A 23087-nucleotide genomic window follows, 5' to 3' on the forward strand; every position below is an offset into this window, starting at 1 on the left:
AACTGTGGCCCAGAGAGGTTAAGTTGACCCACCAAGGTCACACAGCAACAGGGGTATCTTCAGGATTCACATGCAAGCTGTAGCCTCGTGCTCCCTGATGTAGCTATCCCCACTCGAGAGGAGTATGGGGACTTTCCTGTGGTGGGGAAGTGCTTCTTGAGTCAAGGTCTGATCAGGAACTTTGCCCAGGGTTCATGGTCAGAAGGGCTGGTGGTCCCACGTGACCCCCATGCTGCTGAACTTGGCCTTTGGCCCACTCATCTCCATTGTGCCCTGAGGACTGGGCTTGAGGACGGGCAGAGTGTCATGCGCAGTCACGGATAGATGATTTTCAAGGTCCCCACGGGCCATTGTGGGCTTCCCAGGCGGTTCAGACAGTAAAGAATCTGCCTGCAATGCAGGAGATCTGGGTTTGATCCCTGGGTGGGGAAGATCTCCTGGAGAAGGAAATGGCAACCCACTCCAGTATTCTTGCCTGGAGAATCCCAGGGACAGAGGAGCCTGGCGGGCTATTGTGGGTTGCAGAAAAGTCAGACACGACTGAAGCGTCTTAGCATGCATGGGACATCATAGCCTGTCGTGGCCACGTGGTCAGCAGGGTTTATGTAGGGGATGAAACATCCTTGGTCTAAGTCCTGTGTGTGCCCATCTGCACGTGAAAATATGTGTGTGATATGTGTGTCTACACAGCCAAGAGTGAGTGCATGTGCATCCATGACACGTGCAGGATTGTGTGTGCGTAAACTGGGGTGTCCGTAGCCTCACCGGGGGCAGGCAGGGACTGAACGAAGCTCCTCCCAAACCTGCAGCTCGTAGGGTCTCCAGGAACCCAGCTGCTTCCTGCCATCAGAGAAGCGGTCCCGATGGAATTCCTCCCTAGGGCATCTGTGGCTCCCTGGCTGCTCCATGGGGCGCTCGCCTAGGATGAGAGGAAGTCGGCCCAGTGCTGGTTCCACCCGTTACCAGCTGTGCAGCCTCGGGAAAACCAGGTCACCTCTCTGTTCCTTACCTGCCAAGGGGAATAACTAGGTCTAACCCAAAGATGAAAAGGTATGTGAGAAGATGCTGTATAAGCTACGAGGGGCTGGAGTGAAGGGAAGAGACGGCAACCTGGGTGCCCAGCAAGGTGCTGGTACCGAAGGTGACAAGGAGCACACTGGCAACAAAAGCAGAAAGAAACAAACATGACGGCATCAGACGGAAAAGCCTGCGCACAGCATGGAAGCCGTCAACAAAACAAAACGGCAGCATACTGAATGGGAGGAAATATTTCCAAATCACGCTGTGATAAGCGGTGAATATTCAAGATGTATAAAGAACTCATACAACTAAGTAGCAAAAAACAAACCAGTTAAAAAATGGGCAGAGGGGACTTCCCAGGTGGCTCAGTGGTAAAGAATACACCTGCCAAAGCAGGAGACATGGGTTGAATCCCCGGTCCGGGAAGATCCCACCAAGGGATCTAGGTGGGAGGAAAAGCCAAGAAAAAGCTAGGGCCATGTGCCACAACTACTGAGCCTGTGCTCTGCTGCTGCTGCTGCTAAGTCACTTGAGTCGTGTCCGACTCTGTGTGACCCCATAGACGGAAGCCCACCAGGCTCCCCCGACCCTGGGATTCTCCAGGCAAGAACACTGGAGTGGGTTGCCATTTCCTTCTCCAATGTGTAAAAGTGAAAAGTGAAAGTGAAGTTGCTCAGTCGTGTCCGACCCTTAGCGACCCCACGGACTGCAGCCTACCAGGCTCCTCCATCCATGGGATTTTCTAGGCAAGAGTACTGGAGTGGCTGGCCATTGCCTTCTCCGAGCCTGTGCTCTAGGGCCTGGGAAATACAACTGCTGAAGCCCTCGCTCCCGGAGCCTGTGCTCTGCAATAAGAGAAGCCACCACAATAAAAAGCCCAGATACTGCAACTGTAGAGCAGCCCTCGTTTGAGACAACCAGAGAACGCCTGTGTGAAGCAACGAAGACCCAGCACAGCCCAACATAAATTAAAAAGATGAAATAAAAAACCACCACAAGACTCCGTATCACCCCTGTTATTAAGCCGGTTGTAATCAAAAGGACAGGAAATAACACATGTCGAGGAGGGTGTGGAGAAAAGGGAACCCTCGTGCACTGTGTGGGAATGTAAATTCATGCAGCCGCTATGGAAGACAGTATGGTTCTTCAGAAAAATTAAAAACACAGTTACCATATGGTCCAGTAATTCCACTTCCGGGTATTGATCCGAAGGAAATGAAAACAGGATCTGGAAGAGATAGCTACATTCCCGTTTATTGCAGCATTATTTGCAATAGCCTAGATATGGAAACGACCTACATGTCCATCAGTGGATGAATGGGAAGAAGATGGATCCACATATGTACATATATATATATACACACACACATATATAGAATGGAATATTATCATCCAGCCACGAGAGAAGCAAATCTTGCCTTTGTGGCACCATGGATAGACCTTGAGGGTGTGATCCTAAAGCCAGACAGAGAAAGACAAATACTGCATGATAGTACTTACATGTGGAATCTTAAAAAGAAAAAGAAATGTCAAATTCATAGAAACAGAATGGAGAAAACTGGTTGCCAGGGGCTGGGTGTGTGGTGGAGGAAATAGGGAGAAGCTAGTAACAGGGTGTACAAACTTCACCTGTGAGATGAATAAAGTCTGAGGAATGAATATAAAACAGAATTGATAGCACTGTGTTGCATAATTGAAAAGAAAACAAAAGAATGCACTAGACCTAGGCAGACCCCCAGGCCAGCAAACATTGAACAGGTAACGGGTAGCCAGCAAGGGATGGGGGTATGGAGACACAAGATGTGGTGTTTGCTGTTTGATTGGGAAATAGAGCAGCTCATTCAAGAATGAAGCCTGACCCCAAAGGCTCACTTTCAGGATGGTCACAAGCACTGGCCAGGCCAGTTGGTGTTGTTGGATGTTGGCTCCTTCCTTTTCCACGGACTTCTCCCCCGACAGGGATGGGTTCCTCCCATCACCATGGAAACAACCCAGCAGACCACTTCTCAGGAAGCCAGGGCCAGGGTGTTTCAGGAAGGAGGGTTTGGCCAATGAATCTGTGGAAGAGTCAAGTCAGTGAAGCTTGCTGGGGGCTCCCTGGGGTAAGTTCTGTTAGGCCTCAAGGGAGGAGCCACGTTCCAGTGAGTTCCAGGAGATCAAGGTGAGAGGAAGCATCTGTCACAGCTGGCTCTTCCTGGGAGGCTGTGGAGGAGAGGGAAGGGTGTAGCCTGTGAAATGAGACAGCATGGAAGACCATCAAGGAGGAGACAGCCTGACAACGGGACTTGGAGAGAAGGGATCACCCTCCCTGAGATGGAAGGATGGCAAAAGTGGGGGCTTTAATAACAGCTGACAGTTACTAAGCAGCTGAAAATAAAGTGTTAGCTGCTCAGTTGGGTCCGACTCTGTGACCCCATGGACTGTAGTCTGCCAGACTTCTCTGTTCACGGGATTCTCCAGGTAAGAATACTGGAGTGGGTTGCCGTTCCCTTCTCAAGGGATCGAACGCAGGTCTCTTGCATTGCAGGCAGATTCTTTACCGTCTGAGCCACCAGGCAAGCATCTATTGTGCATCAATTTTTATTGTAAGTGTGTGTGTTTTAACTCATTTCACCCTCAGAACAACGCTGTAGAGAAGTTTATTATTAACCCCATTTGTAGATGAGAAGACCAAGGCAAGGCTGGTACCGAGGAGTTAGGCAGAATTAAGCAAGGAGGCTTCCTCCAGGCAGTGAGACCTGGAGGGTAGGGGGGTGGGCCCCCGAAGCTCCTCTCCAACACCATGGTGGTTGGAGAGATGGAACAGGCTTAATCACCGCGGGAAGAGAGCTTCCAGTTAGAAGAATAGTTTCCCAGTTGTTTTTTAAAACAAGGAAACTTTTCCCCCTACCCTCCACATCAAATCTGATGGCATCCTAACATGTAATTAGACCAGATCAGAGCTCCAGTTGGAGTGTAAGTTCCATGCCCAGCCTTCTCCACTTGCCTCCTGACTCCAGGGTGGCCCCAGGGGCGGCCGATGGGGCCCTGAGGCTCCTCAGAACCCAGGAGAGAAACACAGGGTTTCTGCAGGACCAGACTTCTTCACATGAACATCTAAAAGCCAGCAGCCTGTTTTCAGGGGAATCCTCTCTGAGAGGGAGACACAGGTAGCTCTTCCCCCAGGCTCTGTAACCCCTATTTCTTGGCAGTGGGGGGACACGGACGAGACCGAGGGTCCTCAGCCTCCAGGATCTAATGCCTGATGATCTGAATGGAGCTGATGTAATAAGAATAGAAAAGTGCACAATAAATGTAATACACGTGAGTCATCCCAAAACCACCCCCAACCCAGTCCATGGAAAACTGTCTTCTACGAAACTGGCTCCTGGTGCCACAAAGGTTGGGGACCGACAGACTAGATGGCCTCTGAAGCTCCTCCAAAGGAGACTGGGCAGAGAGTGAGAGGGAAACAGAGGCTGGTGAGAGGGAGGCGCGCCTGATCTTGCAGCCCTGGTCTGACTCGGGGTGGAACACGGAGCTGCGGGCCTCCTAGAGCAGGGTGACATTTCTGTAGCTTTCTGCCCCTGGCTGCTGGGACATCTGTCATCACTTGCCTTGTTATTAAGACCTTTCCAAAGCTTTCTGAGGAGGAGGTACAGTTGGCAGACTGCACTGAGGAGCAAAGGAAGTCCACCCTTTCCTTCTTGCCCTTGGCCTGCAGGAGGGGCAGGGGCTGGGAGGAGGAAGTAGGGAAGGCACCTGGCAGTCTCTGCTGGCCACAGAGCTGGGGCCGCTGAGTCCCTCAGTTTCCCAGACCAATAGCAGTAATAGACTTCCAAGGCGGCACGAGTGGTAAAGAACCTGCCTACCAAGGAGGAGACGTAAGAGACGCAGGTTCAATCCTTAGGTCAGGAAGATCCCCTGGAGGAGGGCACAGCAACCTATTCCAGTGTTCTTGCCTGGAGAATCCCATGGACAGAGGAACCTGGTGAGCTGTAGTCCATGGGGTCACAAAGAGTTGACAGGAATAATTGTGCGTCTATGCTGGGCTTATTAGGATTCTTCCAGTGCAGTTTTGCATTTAAGTCTTACTGAATTCCCACAACTCAGTAAGACACACAGGGCAGGGATTAGGGCCTGGTTTACAGTGACTTGACAGGTTTACAAGATGAGCCTGGTTTATAGTGCTGGCCCAGGGCCAGCGTGTGGAGAGGGGCCTGGGTCTCCATCACCAGCTCCTGCGCTGTTGCTGCTGCATTTCCTGGAACACTCCGCCCCCACCTGCTGCCAGCCCCCAGCCAGCATTTTCCCAGCTCAACAACCCCCAACCCCAACTTTCTCATTGTCCTGCTTTCTGGCCCCCTGGCCTCCTTTGGCTCAGTTGCAAGCCATCTGGTCTCTGAAAACCCAATCTAACAATTGAAGAGAATGAAAAAGTTGGTGTTTTTTCCTGCTGCGGGAGGGCAGGGGGGTGGTTAATAATTAGGTGACCCAGGGGCAATGGGAGGAGGGAACTTAAAAACTGTTCTCAAGACATTTGATGAAATATCGAGATGTGAGAAGAGGAAGAAAATATTTTGGTCTTAAGAAAATCAGCCATATTAAGATACACTTACACAAAATAAAATCCTCCCATATTTAAACGTGTAGGTTGCGATTTTTGACAAATGTCTACTGCTGTGTAGCTACTTTTCAAGTGATGGAACATCTCCACCACCCCATGACCCCTTGTTCCTTTTAGCTTGAATTTCCCCGCTCCTGTGTCACTGAAACTGATCTGCTTCCTGTCACTATGGATTTGCCTTTTCTAGAACCGCATCCGCATGGAATCATGCAGTATGTGGACTTTTGAGTCTGCTATCCTTCACTTACTATAAGGCTCTTTTGAAATTCATCCACTTGTTGCTTATGTGAGTAAGCTTGTTCCTTTTTTTCTGCTGAATAGTATTCCTTTGTATAGATATGCTGCTGCTGCTAAGTTGCTTCAGTCGTGTCCGACTCTGTGTGACCCTATAGACGGCAGCCCACCAGGCTCCCCTGTCCCTGGGATTCTCCAGGCAAGAACACTGGAGTGGGTTGCCATTTCCTTCTCTAATGCATGAAAGTGAAAAGTGAAAGTGAAGTCGTTCAGTCATGTCTGACTCTTAGTGATCCCACGGACTGCAGCCCACTGGGCTCCTCTGTCCATGGGATTTTCCAGGCAAGAGTACTGGAGTGGGGTGCCATTGCCTACAATCTGCTTATCCATTTACCAGTTCATGGACACTTTGGGTTGCAGGATATTCATATCTGTAACACGAGTCTCTCTCTCTTTTTTCTAAAAATACTGCCTCTACATACATTCTAGAACACATGGTCCATATGTGTGCAGGATACATCATTTACTCAGTTTACTAAGGCTTGGTGTGCATGTGTGTTTACTTTCCTTGAACTAACTCTGGGCCATCTCAATCCCACTCGTACTCCTCTGACCAGGGCACAGAGGCTCACAAAGTGGAAATCACTTTTTTATTTTATTTGGTTGCACAGCATGTGGGATGTTAGTTCCCTGACCAGGGATCAAACCTGTGTGCCCTGCATTGGGATCTCCGAGTCTTAACCATCAGACTGCCAAGGAAGTCCCTGGAAACCCTCACGTTAGTCACACAACTTGAGAAATGAATATTTGAACCCAAACACTTACATGGATATTTAACCTTTTTACATATTTTATTTGATTGTGGTACAAACACACAATGCAAGATCCACTCGCTTAACAGATTCCTGGGTGTACACTGTAGCTACTGGCGCAGTGCTGTGCAGCAGGCCTCTAGGAAAAATTCATCCTGCATGACTGTTTGTCTGTTGATCAGCAATTCCCCTTTTGTCCCCTCCCCTCCCCCATCCCTGGCAACCACTATTCTAGTCTCTAATTCTGTGAGTTTGCCTGTTTTAGGATCCTCATTCATATAAGTGGGATCATGCAGTATTTGTCTTTCTGCAACTGGCTTATTTTGCTTAGCATGTCTTTAAGGTTCATCCATGCTGTCAGATATGGCAGAGTTTCCTTCTTTTTTTTGTTCCCATTTTTATTTATTTATTTTTCTTTCGGCCCCAGCACGCCATTTGTGGGCTCTTAGTTTCCCAACAAAAGATTGAACCTGAATCCTTGTCAGTGAGAGTGTGGAGTCCTAACCAATGGATCACCAGGGAATTCCCTCTTTTTAAAGGCTGAATAGTATCCCATTGTGTGTATAGAAGGCATTGTCTTTATTTGTTCATCCATCTCTTAGGTTGTTTGTGTATCTTGGCTTTTGTGAATAGTGCTGCCCTGAATGATGTGCTGTGCTGTGCTCAGTCCTGTCTAACTCTTTGCAACCCCATGGACTATAGCCCACCAGGCCCCTCTGTCCATGGAGCTCTCCAGGCAAGAATACTGGAGTGGGTTGCCATTTCCTCCTCCAGGGCTACACTGAATATTGGAGCACTAATATCTCTTCGAGATCCTGATTTCAATTCTGTTGGATAAATACCCAGAAGAGATTTCTGGATCATGCGGAAGTTCTATTTTTAATATTTTGAGAAACCTCCATACTGTTTTTCATAGCACCACTTTTTTCATTCCTACCAACTGTGTGCAAGGGTTTTAACTTCTCCACATTTTCTCCAATGTTTGTAGTCTTTGCCATTATTATTTATTTATTTTAGAATAAACATCCTGCCACGTGTGAGGTAATAGCCCCTTGTGGTTTTGATTTGCATTTTCCTGATAGTTACCTTGAGCATCTTTTGATATACCTGTGGGCCATTTGTATGTCTTCTCTGAAAAAATGTTTGTTCAAGTTTTTAGCCCACTTTTAATTGAGTTACTAGGTTTTGTTGCTACTGAGTTGTAGGAGTTCTTTCTGTATTTTGGAAATTAACTGCTTATCAGACATATGGTTTGCAACTATTTTCTCCTGTTCTGTAGGTTGCCTTTTCACTCTGTTGATTTTTTCTTTTTGCAGTGCTGGAGTTTCTTTGGTTTAATGTAGTCCCACTTGCCTATTTTTACTTCTGTTGACTGTGGTTTTGGTGTCATATCCCTGAAGTCATTGCCAAGACCAATGTCATAAAGTTTTCCCCCTAGGTCTTATGCTCACGTCTCTCATCCATTTTGAGCTGATTTTGTGTACAGTGTAAGATATGGGTCCAAATTCATTATTCTGCATGAGGGTGTTAAACTTTCCCAATACCATTTGTTGAAGAGATGATCTTTTCCCCGTAGTGCCTTCTTGGCAACCTTGTCTGAGATCAGCTGACAGTGTATGTGTAGAGTTGACAGCTTCTTACTTCTGGGAACATTTGCAGCTGTGAAAAGTTTCATGTCAATATGTATTTTTATTTATCTGGGGTAAATACCTAAGCATGCAATTAGTGTTAGTCATTCAGTCATGACCGACCCCTTTGCGACTGTTCATTCCCACCAGGCTCCTCTGTCCATGGAGTTTTCCAGACAAGAATACAGGAGTGGGCACCCATTCCCTTCTCTAGGGGATATTCCTGACCCAGGGATCAACCCGGGGTCTTCTGCAATTGCAGGAAGGGTGTTTACTATCTGAGCCACCAGGGAAGGCCTAGGCATGCAGTTACAGGAGCAAATAGTAGGCGTGTGGAGAAGGCAATGGCAAGCCACTCCAGTACTCTTGCCTGGAAAATCCCATGGATGGAGGAGCCTGGTGGGCTGCAGTCCGTGGGGTCACTAAGGGTCGGACACGACTGAGCGACTTCACTTTCACTTTCCACTTTCACACATTGGAGAAGGAAATGGCAACCCACTCCAGTGTTCTTGCCTGGAGAATCCCAGGGTCGGGGGAGCCTGGTGGGCTTCCGTCTATGGGGTCACACAGAGTCGGACACGACTCAAGTGACTTAGCAGCAGCTTTAACTTTATAAGAAACGGCCAGAGTCCTTTCCCGAGAGCTGTGCCATTTTACATTTCCACCAGAAGTGTGAGAGTCCCAGGCGTTCCACACTCTCCTCAGCACTCGGTGTTGTCAGTCCTTCTCGTGGGCGTGCAGTGCTGTCTCATTTTGATTTTCATTTACGTCTCCCTAATGACCAGTGATGTCAGTATATTTTCTTTGGTGAAGTATCTATTCAAATCTTTAGTACGCTTTTCTACAAAGTTGTTTGTCTTATTTTTTTTAAATTTAATTATTTATTTCTGGCCATGCTAGGTCTTCATTTCTTTTCTCCAGCTGTGATGAGCGGGCTGCTTTCCAGTTGCAGGGAGTGGGTTTCTCATGTTGCGTTTCCTGGACTCTAGAGCACAGGCTCAGTCAGTCATTGCGGTGCACGGGCTTAGTTGCCCCGAGGCGTACGGAATCTTCTTGGACTAGGAACCAAACCCTTGTCTCCTGCATTGACAGGCAGATTCTTTACCACTGAGCCACCAGGGAAGCCCCTAATTACTGAGTTATAAGAATTCACTTTTCTTAACAGTGTCTTTCAAAACAGAAAATTTCTTTTTATTTCAATGAAGTCTAATTTATCAACTTATTTCCTCCATGGTTTGTGCTTTTTGTACCCTACATAGGAGATCTCTGTGTCCTCTAAGTCACAGATTTTTTTCTATGTTTTTTTTGAAAAGTTTTATAATTTTATTTACAAAATCATTCAGTTCAGTTCAGTTGCTCAGTCATGTCTGACTCTTTGCAAACCCAAGGACTGCAGCACAACAGGTCTTCCTGTCCATCACCAACTCCCGGAGTTTGCTCAAACTCATGTCCATTGAGTTGGTGATGCCATCCAACCACCTCATCCTCTGTCATTCCCTTCTCCTCCTGCCTTCAATCTTTCCCAGCATCAGGGCCTTTTCCAATGAGTCAGCTCTTCACATCAGGTGGCCAAAGTATTGGAGTTTCAGCTTCAACATCAGTCCCTCCAGTGAACACTCAGGATGGACTGGTTGCATCTCCGTGCAGTCCAAGGGACTCTCAAGAGTCTTTTCCAAAACCACAGTTCAAAAGCATCAATTCTTTGGTGCTCAGCTTTCTTCATAGTCCAACTCTCACATCCATACATGACTACTGGAAAAATAAAATCATTAGGTCTGTTTATAAAATTATTACATCTGTTACTTTAGGTCTATGATCCAGTTAGTATTAATTCATGTATCTATGGTGTAAGATATGGATTGAAGTCCATTTTCCTGCATATTGATATTCAACTGTTTCAGCACCATCTGTTAAAAAAGTTATTATCCCTTACTGAATTATCTTGGTACTTTTACTACAAATCAATGTATCAAGAATCAGTTGATTTTGAGTCTGTTTCTAGCCTCTGCATTTGGTACAACCAATGTGTATGTCTGTCCTTATGGCAACACCAAATTCTCTTAATTTGAGCAGCTTTAAGTCTCGAAAACACACAGTGAAAGTCCTGTAACTCACCTGTTTATTTATTTATTTATGGCCTCACTGGGTCTTTGTTGCTGTGCGGGCTTTTCTCTAGTTGCAGCGAGCAGGGGCTACTCTCTAGTTGTGGTTCGCAGGCTTCTCATTGTGGTGGCTTCTCCTGGGGTGGAGCATAGGGCATGGTCTCTAGGGCGCTTGGGCTTCTGTAGTTGTGGCACATGGGCTCAGTAATGATGCTTTGCAGGCTCCAGAACACAGTCTCAGTAGCTGTGGTTCATGGGCTTAGTTGCTCCACGGCATGTGGAATCTTCCCGGACCGGGAATTGAACCCGTGTTCCCTGCTCTGGCAGGCAGATTCTTAATCACTGGACCACCAGGGAAGTCCCTATAACTTGTTCTTGTTTCTCAAAGTTGTTGGCTTTTCTTTCTCGGTTCTCCTGCTGGGTTCTCTCCTGTGTCTGTCCATCCTCTGCCACTTCACCCACTGCAGGACCGCACGTCTCATCAGTCCCTTCAACGACTCAGCTGTGTGTATGGCTGAGCCGTGGAGTCCTGAGTCTGAATACAGACGTGGGAGGCTGTGGTTGGGCAGCCTCGCCTGGTGCGGAGCCTGGCCGGGTGACGGCCTCATTAGCTCTTGGCGTCTGGTGCTTCCTCTCCCTCCAGCCAGCTGGCCTCTCTGGCCTCTGACCTTCCCCCGGCTGTACTGCGCTCTCTTCACTTCCTAGCTCTTTTGAAATAAGAAACGGGGTCCTCTTCCAGTTGAATCCCAGCTTCTCCTCTTCTTTCAGGCCACACTGCCTCCTTTTTGAGTTTTTCTGAATTCCCTCTGTGCTGAGACACACACAAAAAACTGCGCCTCAGTAAATCGAGACATCATCTGTGTGCTCAGTAGTGTCCGCCTCTTTGCTACCCCATGGACTGTAGCCCACCAGGCTCCTGTGTCCACGGAATTCTCCAGGCAAGGATACTGGAGTGGGTTTCCATTTCCTCCTCCAGGGGATCTTTCTAACCCAGGGATCAAACCCGGGCCTCCCATATTGCAGGTAGCTTCTTTACCATCTGAGCCTCTAAGAGCACTTTGCATCTCTGCATATGATTAGCCAAAAATGTTCACTGCATTCAATTCTGTGCATCTTGGATGAATAGACCTAGTTCTGCCTTGCTGGCTGGACCTTAGTGGGCGGCAGGGCTATGGAGGACTAACTGTGATCGTGACAAAAGTCAGAGCCGAATGGATGGTACATCCTCGTGGAGGAGCCTGCTGCGGGGACCGGGGTGCAGAGGCAGCAGAGGAGGGAGGGCTGCGAGCAGGAGGTGGTGTCTGCAATGACGCAACCCTCCCCTGGCAGCGTTTGGGACCTCGGAGTTCCCCGGGGGGCAGGGTGCTGGGCAGAGGCGCCTTGTGGTCAGAGGCCGCTGACCTTCTCCCTCTGCTCTGCCCTCAGGAATGAGACCGTGCTGCACCAGTTCTGCTGTCCAGCCGCCGACGCCGAGCAGAAGCCCGCCTGCTCCGACCCGGGCCCCCACAGGTGGGAAGAGCCGCTGCACGTCCTCCCCTCCCCACCCCACCATCTTCCCCCCAGCAGAGTGCACACCGGGGCCCCGCTCCGCTTCTTCCTCCCCTGTTGCGCGTTTTGTTTATTTGTTTTTACCTCCTTCCTCAGGCTTCCATCTCTCCTTCCTTCCTCCAGACCCCAGATGAGCCATTGATGCCTTTAGGTCATTATACCCTACTGTTCAAATCCCAGCCCTATATTCGTCCCCACTAAACAGCCTGTAAAAAGTTCACCTGTTTAAACATCAGGGGAAATTAATTTGATTCGATCTATATGTCTTAGTGGTGGGTTGTCCGGCACCCGAAGGTGCCCATCCAATAAGAGGACCCAACCTGCCTTTCTTACTCAAGACTTGCATTTTTCTTGATAATTTTTCTCCTTCCATGAAGGAGCCAAGATAACTTTGATGTTTAGGCTTGTCCACCTCTGCTGGGTTCGCCGACCACCTGGGAAGGGAGGGAGGCACTGAGAAGTCAGGGTCCTGTCCAGGCTCTCCTCCTCGCCTGTCCTGGGTCATTCACCCGCCCTCTCTCTTCCCCCATCCTGCCCGGCCCTCCAGCGTCCTCCCCTCATTGTCCTCCCCCAGCCCTCCATCTCTCCTCCTTCCCCCATCGGTACTCTCTCCCTTGTCTCCACCTGGAGCCGCCCCCTCTGTGTTGCTCACGCTTTGACCTCTTCTCTCTCCCCCAAGATTTCTCAGTTCAGCACCTTTCTTTTTCCTTTGCTCGTCCTTTACTTCCCTGGGGGTCAGGACACTTGGACTCTGGTGTGGAGTTGACCCCATCTGCTGTCTCCTCTTGCTGGAGTGAACTTGGGCAAGTTCCTTAACTCCCCTGGGCCCCAGTTTCCCCATCTGTACGAAGAAGGGCTGTTCTACCTAGAGGACAACATGACGTACCATCTCTCTGAGCCTCTGGGCCGCTCACAGCCCAGAGGGGCTTTAGGTCTGTGTGGGAGGGCAGCAGAAGTTTCTGGGCTGTGAACACCCAGGCCCAGACCTGCACTAAAGGCCACTTCCTGGTTTAAGCCCCAGTGACCCCATGATCTTTCCCCCTTTATTCCTAGGAAAATGATGGGTAGTCATCAGAGATGGTAGCTGGTGAGCTTGGAGATGGAAAACCTTCCCTGAAAGGTGTTATTGCTTGTTTTCCCTTGGAAGGAACTGGCGGTGGGGGGGGGCAGTTGGAAAAGGCAGGACTCTGGTGGGGGGGAATGGAAGTGGCAGGGGGCTGGGTTGGGTTAAATCAGGGGCCCACCATGGGGAGCTCACCTCCGAGGCTGGAGGAGGCACAGTTGTTCCCGGAGGCGACTGCACTGGGGATGGGAGCAAGGGGAGGACCAGGTGCTGTGCTGATGCCTGGAGGACTGGGGGCCAAGCTCTGCCTGCGCCCAGGCCCTCAGGAGAGAGCGGCCCCCTGGATCCCCAGGGGCTCCCTGTCCAGGGGGCATGTGAGCCCCCACAAGGGCAATGACCCTCCTGGAAACTGGAAGGAAGATGAGAAAGGAGAGAACGAGACAGTGGGAGAGGACAGGAAAGAGGGCAGAGAGTTACTGACCCGGAGGAAGGGTGGGGAGGGCCGAGCCCTGTCCCGTGAGCGGTCACTGCTCAGACACATGGCCAAGGTGTCCTCCTTGGCAGGGAGGAGAAGAGAGGAGCTGTCTGGTCTGTCCCCCCGCCCATCAGTCCAACTCAGTCCGGTCCACATCTCTTGCTGCCACTCGAGCCCTGGCACCAGTGAGGGTAGATGACACAGCGCCCCCAAGACGCTGGCCCCTGGGAGGTGCCCAAGGATAGAAGTCATCTCTTGGGTCGTCCACGCCCCCTCCCAGCCACCCCCACCCCTACCCCACAGCCCTGACTCCTGGTGAGAGGGGGTGGGAGACTGGGGCAGGGGGAAGGGAGTAGGCAGGAGGACAGGCTTCTTTTCCAAGATGGTAGGAAATCTCTTATCTTTGTATCCCTGGGAGGGAGGTGGGAGGTCCTCCAAGTCCCCCAGGGCCCGTGAGCTCTGCCCACGGCTGCCTCCCTGCCCCCCACTCTGCTCAGGGCCGGTGGAGGGGCCCCCAGGTGTGTCCTGATTGTCAACCGGTCACTTTCTGCTCCCAGTTGTTCCAGTTGTCCTGTCTGTCTGGTTTGTAGTTTCCTGGAGTGTGTTTCTGTTTGTCTGTCCGTCAGTCTGTCTGATGTCATTGTCTCGGCTTCTCTAGGAGGAGCCCCCAGATGGTCAATAGTCTGTGTGTCAGTTTGTCTGTTCTTGGCTTCCTGGGGAAGTCCAGCCCAGATAAGCTTCCTCCCATCAGACACCCAGCACGCCTGTTCCCAGCTCTGCCCTGGACCTTCCCGACCCTTCCCTCCCCTTTAGCCTCCAAAGGGTATACCCGACTACCACCCCCAAGCTTCCCTAAGGAGGTGCTGAGGTCAGAGACTGGGCTGAGGTGAGGACACAGGTCACAAGGCCCCTCGAGCCACCCTCAAGAGACCCCAGGTGGGGCTCTGAGACAAGCCAGGCTGCCCCCACCGCTCAGTCTGAGTTTTTACCGGCTCAGCAAGGCTCCAAGACTTTGGCCGCCTAATGTGAAGACCCGACTCATTGGAAAAGAACCTGATGCTGGGAAAGATTGAGAGCAAAAGGAGAAGAGGGAGACAGAGGATGAGATGGTTGCAAGGTATCACCGACTTAACGGACATGAATTTGAGCAAACTCAGGGAGATAGTGAAGGACAGGGAAGCCTGGTGTGCTACAGTCCATGGGGTCGCGAAGAATTGGACTTGACTGAGGGACTGAACAACAACAGAACAACAGCAAGGCTTCAGCCTGTGGGCCTCCTCTGGGGTCTCCAGGGAGAAGCTGGATGGTCTCTACAGGAGGCCCAGTGAAGACTGCACACCATCAGTCACAGCTCAGGGTCAGGGTCTCTGGTGTGTGAGTACAGGGTTGGTCACGAGGCCCCTTACCTCCCTCCTCAGAACACGGCCCAAGCCAGCAGTGATCCGGGTCAGCAGAGTGTGAGGTGCTGTCCCCCCCCAACCAACCATTCCCCCACCAACCATCCCTACCTAAGCTGTAGGACTGAGCAGGAGTCCCTTTCTGGAGCCGAGGGTGGTGGTGGGGCAGACGATGGCCCATAGCCCCTTTGATCAGACGTACAGAAAAGAGCTGCTGGAGCCTGAGGTAAACCCTTAGCCCGGGGGAGACCCTTGCCCCCTCCCAAAGCCCCAGTCTTGAGGGTGGAGGGGTGCAAGCTCAGCCTTGCCCGGCTATCCCAGGGGCAGCTTTGGGGGTGGAGTCAGGGAATCTCTCTTTGGGGACCCAGAGCCTGCCCGAGAGCGATGCTCCTAGAAGTGGGAAGATTGGTAGGCCTGGGGTGGGGTGCCCTGGGTTGGTTACGGAGGCCACAAGGCCTCTGAGGCTGGACCACCCATCCCTGTGCCTAGGTTCACGCAGCCCCAAGCATGCATCCCACACTTCCCAGGTGGGAAGCAGGGCAATCAGCCTCCAGGGCAGCGAGTGGAGTGCGAGCCGGGCTCTGCCCCGCTTCCTCACGTCCCCCCACTGCCAGTAATGACAGGGCTTTATTCTGGGCAACTGAACGGGACAGTGATTGTGGGCCCTGCCCTTCTTCCCACAGGCTCCCCTCCCTTTGGGGTGCTCAGTAACCTGGGGAACAAGCAGCCTCAGGCATCTAAAGAGATGTCTCTGTGGGTGGCAGGGAGCACCCCCTAAAAGAGGAAGACTGACTTCTGTTAGAGTGATGACAGGAGGTGGGGGGCGCTCAGGAAGGGGTCCCTGGGCAGGAAGCAGAACCACCCCCAGCCCTGGGGGAGGGAAGGGGTTGGGGCACTCTGGGTGCCAGGTTCTCCAACCAGGATGGAAAAGGCACTTAGTGTTACCTAACGCGCCAGGCCCTGGCACTAAGCAACCCTGGTATTTTGTCTCCGTTCCCTGTGGCCACCTGCAGATGACGGCTTGGGGTGGAGAGAAGTTTGGGGTCTCAGCAGAGGGACCCCTGCCCTCAAGTTCTGGGGCTAGAAGGTCAGCCCAGGCTGAGCTCCCACAGGCGGCCGCGTTGCATAGAACTGCCACCGGGGTTTTGTTCAGGAGCATGGGAGGGATCCTTCCAGCCACTGCATTCGACCCTGAATAACATCTATTTTCTCTGATTATAAGTTATACTTGCTAGTTGTTGGAAATGTGGAAAATGCAGAAATATAAAGAAGAAAATAAAAATGGAACCCGGTCATATAGAATTAACTGCTGTTAATATATTAGCGTGCAACCTACCAGGGTTTATTTTTCTAGGCTGAGATTTATATCTCCCCCTATGAAAGAAAAAACGATTCTGTAGTCTACCTTTCCTGCTCAGGGCACCGTGGCCACAAGAGAGCCTGCCCCTCCCCACCAGCCAGTCCTTCCCTGTCCCCCTCACTCCCATCACCTGCCAATCAGCCAGTCTGGGGGCCCTGCTGGGAACCCCTGAGGAGGGGGCACCGGCCAGCAGTGGTGTTGCAGGGGGAGCCCCACATCAGCATCCACCACAGTGGCCAGAGGCCTGATCAGTGGACAAGCCAGAGTTTACTCAGCGATTACGGAGTGATTAAATTCTCAATCGATACAGTTTAGGCTTCAAACAGCTCAGCTCAGGGGCCCCGAGTCCTGTGCCTGCTCCACCCATCACATCAGGCGCCCAGGCTGCCGGGAACACTGCCACCCCCATTCTGGGACTTCAGAACTGCCTGCTCCTCCCCAGAGAAGCACAGAAAGGCCTCAGCTTCTGTCACTGCATGGGTGGGAGCGGGGCAGGGGTAGGGGTGGAAGGATGTGCGCCCAGCCTACCCAGCCCCCAAGCTCCAGGGTCTCTGCATCTTTAGGCCAGGGGGGGAGTGGGCAGCAGCAAGGCCAAGGGGAAACTGTCTGATGTCCTCAGAGTCCAGAGATTCAATTCCAGAGGGCTTTGCAGGGGTTGGGGTCCGGCACCCTGAGCCAGGGCTGTGAAGACTGCCCCCGGCGATGCACTGCCCTGGAGTGGAGCCTGGGTGGGAGTCCTGGGGGTCGAAGACCACTGTCCACTGTGGGTGCAGCAAACTGAACATGGTGCAGAGCAGCAGGCGTGGGGAGGGGCTGCTCACCCTTATTTGGGCTCCTGTCTTCTGAAGGTCCCCAGCTTGTCACAGGAGAGCCCATTGTGGCTGACTCCATCCCTGAGGGTGGCCTCAATGGAGAGGGCAGAGAATTTAGTCCCGGAGCTAGAGACGGCGGTTTCCAACCCCAGACCCCCTGCCATTTTACCCCTCTGTGTGCTCCGTGCCCCTGTGTCTTCCCTGCCGGAATCTGGGGGCACAAGAGGTGGAACAGATGCCGTTTGGGGGTGTTCCCTGGGTGGGGGCAGCCCCCATAACTCCAGTGGGCGTCAGGAAAGCTCTGGCCTGTGCTGGTGTCTGCCTTTTGCTCTGTGGGTCATGGGACTTGTGTCTGGAGCAATCTCCCATATGCTTCCTGCTCAGGCCTGGCTGTCCTCTAAGATGGTCTCTCCTGTGACCTGGGTAGTCACAACGGATGCTCAGCCCTGGGTTGCGTGGGGGCTTCCCTGGGAGCCAGGCCAGGCTGAGCCACCTCCAGACAGGCTGCTGGATGTTGGAGCTGGTTAAACAACCCCTGCTCCCTCTGTGACTCTGTTTTGTGTTCCCCACCCACGAGAGGGAAGGAGAATGCTAGCTGTCTTGTGCTGAGAGCCTGCTGTGTGCAATAGATACAGGTATGATTTAATTCTCTCGGAAAGCTTATAAAATATTGTTGTTCCACGTTACTTATACACGAGGCTCAGATGATGATGAATGACTGCTTCCCGGACCAGTCAATGGCACAGTTGGGATTTGAACCATGTCTATTGTGGCTTCTACCACTGGCGTCAGAGGGCAGAGGAAGGAAGGGATTCGTTGGTGCAGGAAGTGAAGTGTGGTCCCCCCAAATTTTATCCCCCCGAGAGCCTGGCCTATGGTCCAGGGAGTGAGAAGGTGGGGCCCTTCCCTGCCCCCTGCTTCCCCTGACCCTTGAGCAGGAAACTTGTGCAACCAGGCTGAAGAGAGAAACATCCAAGGGAATACTTTTAGAGGATAAAAGCTCTAAGCTTTATTATTTAAAGAAATGAACACTGGAGTTCCATGTTTTGGAGTTCCCTGGTGGCCTGGTGGTTAGAGTTCTGAACTTTCACACCATGGCCCAGGGTTTAATCCCTGGTTGAGGAACTGAGATCCCACAAGCCGTATGGCATGGCTGAAAAATAAAAAAAGAAATAAACATAACTAAGATAATACTTTCAGAACAACAAAATGAAAGCTACCACGAGGACCAGCTTTTATTCATGCAGAGCTTTGTCCAGTTTTGGAGGAAGAAACGCATTTTTGCTCCGTTTGCTGAAAACTTCTTGTTTGAATATTACAGAGGTTCTCTTTTCACTCCCAGGAAGGGAAGGCCTAGAGATTTCTCTAACTTCACTACTTCCTGTGCTATTTTGTTTTCTCCTCCAAAAGGTCATCTTTACCTATTCATGTATCTTTTAACGCATAACACAACCATGTAAATGACTTATCATTCCACTAAGTGTTTCTGATGGATAGCAAAAAGGGTTTCAAATCCATTTCATCGGATTCCAAACGAGGAAACGATCTTAATCTATGTAGTGAGAGGAATTGCATCAGATCAGTTCAGTTCAGTTCAGTTCAGTTGCTCAGTCGTGTCTGACTCTTTGCGACCCCATGAATCACAGCACACCAGGCTTCCCTGTCCATCACCAACTCCCGGAGTTCACTCAAACTCATGTCCATCCAGCCATCTTATTCTCTGTCGTCCCCTTCTCCTCCTGCCCCCAATCCCTCCCAGCATCAGAGTCTTTTCCAGTGAGTCAACTCGTCGCATGAGGTGGCCAAAGTATTGGAGTTTCAGCTTTAGCATCAGTCCTTCCAATGAACACCCAGGATTGATCTCCTTCAGAATGGACTGGTTGGATCTCCTTGCAGTCCAAGGGACTCTCAAGAGTCTTCTCCAGCACCACAGTGCATTCTTAAAGAATTTACTGCCTTTGAGTGGCCTTAAGAAAGGAGATTTTTAGAGATTACATTTGTGGTGATTAAGAAATGAAGCAAGGGACTTCCCTGGCAGTCCAGCAGCTAAGACTCTGTGCTCCCAAAGCAGGGAGCCGAAGTTCTATCCCTGGTCAGGGGACTAGATCCCACATGCTGCAACTAAGACCCAGCACAGCCAAATAAGTAAAAGTATATATACTTTTAAAAAACAGGGAAGCCAGCTGTTTGTGAAGGACGATGTTTTTCGGTCTGGAACCGAGAGAAGGGTGGGGGGAGGACAGAGAAAGGGGTTTGTGGACGTCAAGGTGGTGGATACACAGGGTGCAGGCTTTTACTGTCTGCAGATGGGAGATGGAGGAGACCAAAGTGCCGAGTCCTCTGGACTCAGGCCGCCCAATGGTGCTGGTGCTGACCTCCCCCGAGAATGAGACAAGCCACCCCCTTCTCCAGGCCTCAGTGTCCTCAGCTATCACATGGGGGGCGGGAGAGGGTGGTATGGACCCTTTAGTCCCCAAGGCTCCTCCCCTAGAGTGATTCTACCTGAAGGTAAGGCGCTGCCTTGGCTGGAGGAGGCGTCCATATGGAGGGACCAGGAGCTTTTACAAAGCAGGACAAATCAGGATGGAGTGACCCAAACAGCAGATCCCAGGTCGGGGTTGGGAGGTGGAGGGAGCACTTCTATCAGAGGAGCCTCAGCAGGCCGACGGTGGGGTTTCCCTCTCCATCTCACTTATTGAAAGTGAGAGTGTTAGTCTCTCAGTCATGTCCCACCCTTTGCAACCCATGGACTACAGCCCACCAGGCTACTGGAATGGGTAGCCATTCCCTTCTCCAGATGGTCTTCCCAGTCCAGGGATCGAACCCGGGTGTCCCGCACTGCAGGTAGATTCTTTACCGTCTGAGTCATCAGGGAGGCCTCATCTCACTTATTGTGAAAATACAAAGGAAGTTTTAAAGGAGACCTACTGAGAGCACACACAGAGTGACTCAAATCTAGGTTCAGGTCCTGGCTTGGTCACATACAAACTTTGTGACCTTGGTGCAACTACTGAAGCTTTGGGATCCTCGATTTTCTCATCTGTCCAATGGGGACAACAGTAGCACTTAGCTCTTAGGATGGTTTTGAAAGTCGCTCAGTCATATCTGACTCTTTCGACCCCATGGACTATACAGTTCATGGAATTCTCCAGGCCAGAATACTGGAGTGGGTAGCCTTTCCCTTCTCCAGGGAATCTTCCCAATCCAGGGGTCAAACCCAGGTCTCCTGCATAGCAGGCGGATTCTTTACCAGCTGAGCCACAAGGGAAGCCCCTTAGGGTGGTTGGGAGGATTCAATGACATCATGTGTGCAAAGGTATCTGGTATATAGTAGGCACTCAATAAATGCTAGCTTTTTTTTTTTAGCATGAGGTATGTGCCATAGAGGGTTTCCCTAGTGGCTCAGATGGTAAAAAAAAATCCTCCTGCAATGGAGGAGACTCTGGTTTGATCCCTGGATCGGGAAGATACCCTGAGAAGGGAATGGCTACCCACTCCAGTATTCTTGCCTGGAGAATTCCATGGACAGAGGACTCTGGTGAGCTGTAGTCCATGGTGTCACAAAGAGTCAGACACGCCTGAGCAACTAACACATACATACACACACACATATGCACGTGCCATGGCCCAGAGCTGTCTTTTTTTTTTTTAATTTAAAAAAATTTGAAATTTTATTTGGCCATGCCACGAAGCACGTGGTATCTTAGTTCCCCAAGCAGGAAACAAACCTGTGTCCCCTGCACTGGGAGCTCAGAGTCATACTCACTGGACCACCAGGGAATTCCTGATGCTAGCTGTTTTAAAACTGGATTTTTTTAAGAGCAGAAAGGGAGAAATCAGCTGAGATCTAGGAGTTCCAGGAGAAGGCTCAGGCATGACTGGGAAATACTTAGAATGGGCCAACTTTTTCAGCAGATGAGGTCCCTGCAGCAGAGACCCTAGTACGGCAAGAGGAAGGAGACACACGACTCTGGGTCTTGCTCTGGGTTGTTGAGCTGTGCGCTTCAGGGAGAGGGCCCAGTTCCTCCTCTGCGTGGCAGGCAACTGGCAGGGAGGAGGGGGCTACGTTCAGATGTTTCTACTCCAACCTGACCCGTGACACATGGAGAGTTGGCTGGAGAGAGAGAGCAGGGGTGAGGGACTCAGAACTGAGAGACCAGTTGGGGGAAGAGATCAAAGGAGCTAAAAGCCCTGATGAATCCCAATCAAGCAGGACCAGCGGGCCCTGAGAGCAGATTTTCTAGATGTCAGGGCAGGAGAGGAAATGATTTAACCGAGCACTGGGCTGTCACAGTGCAGCGAGGATGCGATTAAGCGTACAGGAATTTTATCGGGGAAATCTCGCCAGCTGACAGTCTGGCCTCCTTCTGTCCTAAGAGGAGGAGACAGTTTAGCCCCCGCAGGGACAGGTTTATGGCCTGGGGCTGACCCCTGCTCTGCCTGGAGTGGGTGGCTGGCTCCCCACAGTGGGAGCTCTGGGGCTTCCTCCCAAAGCTTTTGTGTTCTGCTTCCCTTTTCACCCAAACACCTTTGGAAACCCATGGGCTTCCTTATAGCTCAGATAGCAGAGAACCTGCCTGCAATGCAGGAGACCCGGGTTCCATCCCTGGGTCAGGAAGATTCCCTGGAGAAGGAAATGGCTACCCACTCCAGTGTTCTTGCCTGAAGAATCTCACGGACAGAGGGGCCTGGTGGGCTACAGTCCACGGGGTCGCAAAGAGTCGGACACGAGTGAGGGACCAAACAACTATTGAGTGCAGCTGTCAGGTGACGGTGGGGTATGTCGGGACAGAGTGCAGGCCGTGTTCCTGGAGCATCATCCTTGGGGTGGGTGAGGTGGGAACATGGGCAGGGGATTAGCTTCTGTGGGGGGCAGGGGGTGGCAGACACAGGCGGTGAGAAAGCCTGAGGTGTGTCCTCGGGCTCAGAGAAGCCTGGGCTTGTGAGTGTGTGCAGTGTGTCAGGCAGTGAGCTTGGAGGGTGTCCTGAGAGCTTGATTTTGCCACCGGATCCACACCTATTGGGGAGGAAATAAAACGCTCAAAAATATTAGGCTTCCAGTGGCAATAAGATCGCATCGTTGGTGTGGCCTAGCCTGTGAGTCTGTGTAGGAGGTGTCCTGAGGAAACTTCTAGATGTAGACCCCCTCCCCAGTGGACACCAGTTGCTGGCATCTCACCGTGAGGGAGCTATGATGCAGAGATGGTTTCCACACTGGACTCGGGGGCCCACCCTGAGTGGCACCCTGGGCTTTGTTCTGCGGAGGACACAACCCCAGAGGGCTGTGATGCCTTCAACAGGAAACCCCTCCAGACAAACCAACCCTTCCAGACCCTTCTGGAACAGTCGTGCAGCCAAATCCTGGAGTCTCCACTGAGTGGACAGGAGAGGGTGTAACTTACTCTCTCGGGGTCCATGGGAGGAAGGGCGGCCTCTGCATGTGGACAGCAGGGAAGACCCATCCGCCCTCCTCCAGGGTCTCCTCCTGTGAGCTCCAGCTCCCAGCATGGATGACGGTGGTCAGGGCAGAAAGGAAGGCAGGGAGGCCTTCACCATATCCCTGGGTATGGAGGCCAGGGGGGCATAGACATGAACAGGAAGGTGCAGGGTGTGGGCCTGGGCCCCATGGAGGGAAACGGAGAGGGAGGAAGCTGGCCTCTCCTTCCTTCCTGTTATCAGAGCCTTTTGCTCAAACTGTCCATCTTATGATGAGAAATCCAAGGTGCAGGGAAGCCATGTGCCTACGGATATAACTAGCGTGGGCTGCAGAGGCGGTCAGACCCTGCCTGGGGCCCAGGGCTCTCCACCACCACAGGCGGCATTTTCCAGCCTGTGCTTGGAATCAGCACGGGGTGAATTTGTTACAGACACTGGCCCTCTATTCACTGCAACCCCTCCCCAGCACCTCTGGGACCCTCCCCCCACCAAGGACACTTGACTCCCCTTGCTCAGCCTTTATTCTGACCATCGAAGATCACATTATCGATTCAGGCAAGAGAGAGAAAGGAGTGTTTTAGTAAAGGCTGAAAA

At 51.4% G+C, this 23087-nt stretch overlaps 1 protein-coding gene across 2 annotated transcripts in view; it reads left to right on the forward strand.

Moving 5' to 3' along the window:
- The window catches only part of IQSEC3 (IQ motif and Sec7 domain ArfGEF 3), an 86154-nt gene that overhangs the window by 18040 nt on the left and 45027 nt on the right, over nucleotides 1–23087 (forward strand). For both annotated transcript variants that reach the window (XM_055395438.2, XM_088836760.1), the window contains exon 2: nucleotides 11828–11911. In XM_055395438.2, coding sequence (XP_055251413.2) covers nucleotides 11828–11911 — 84 coding nt within the window. The remainder of the gene's footprint in view (nucleotides 1–11827; nucleotides 11912–23087) is intronic.

The sequence above is a fragment of the Moschus berezovskii genome, chromosome 6 (assembly GCF_049115385.1).
Source record: "Moschus berezovskii isolate FMDL1 chromosome 6, NW_MosBer_1.0, whole genome shotgun sequence".
Classification (NCBI taxonomy): domain Eukaryota; kingdom Metazoa; phylum Chordata; class Mammalia; order Artiodactyla; family Moschidae; genus Moschus; species Moschus berezovskii.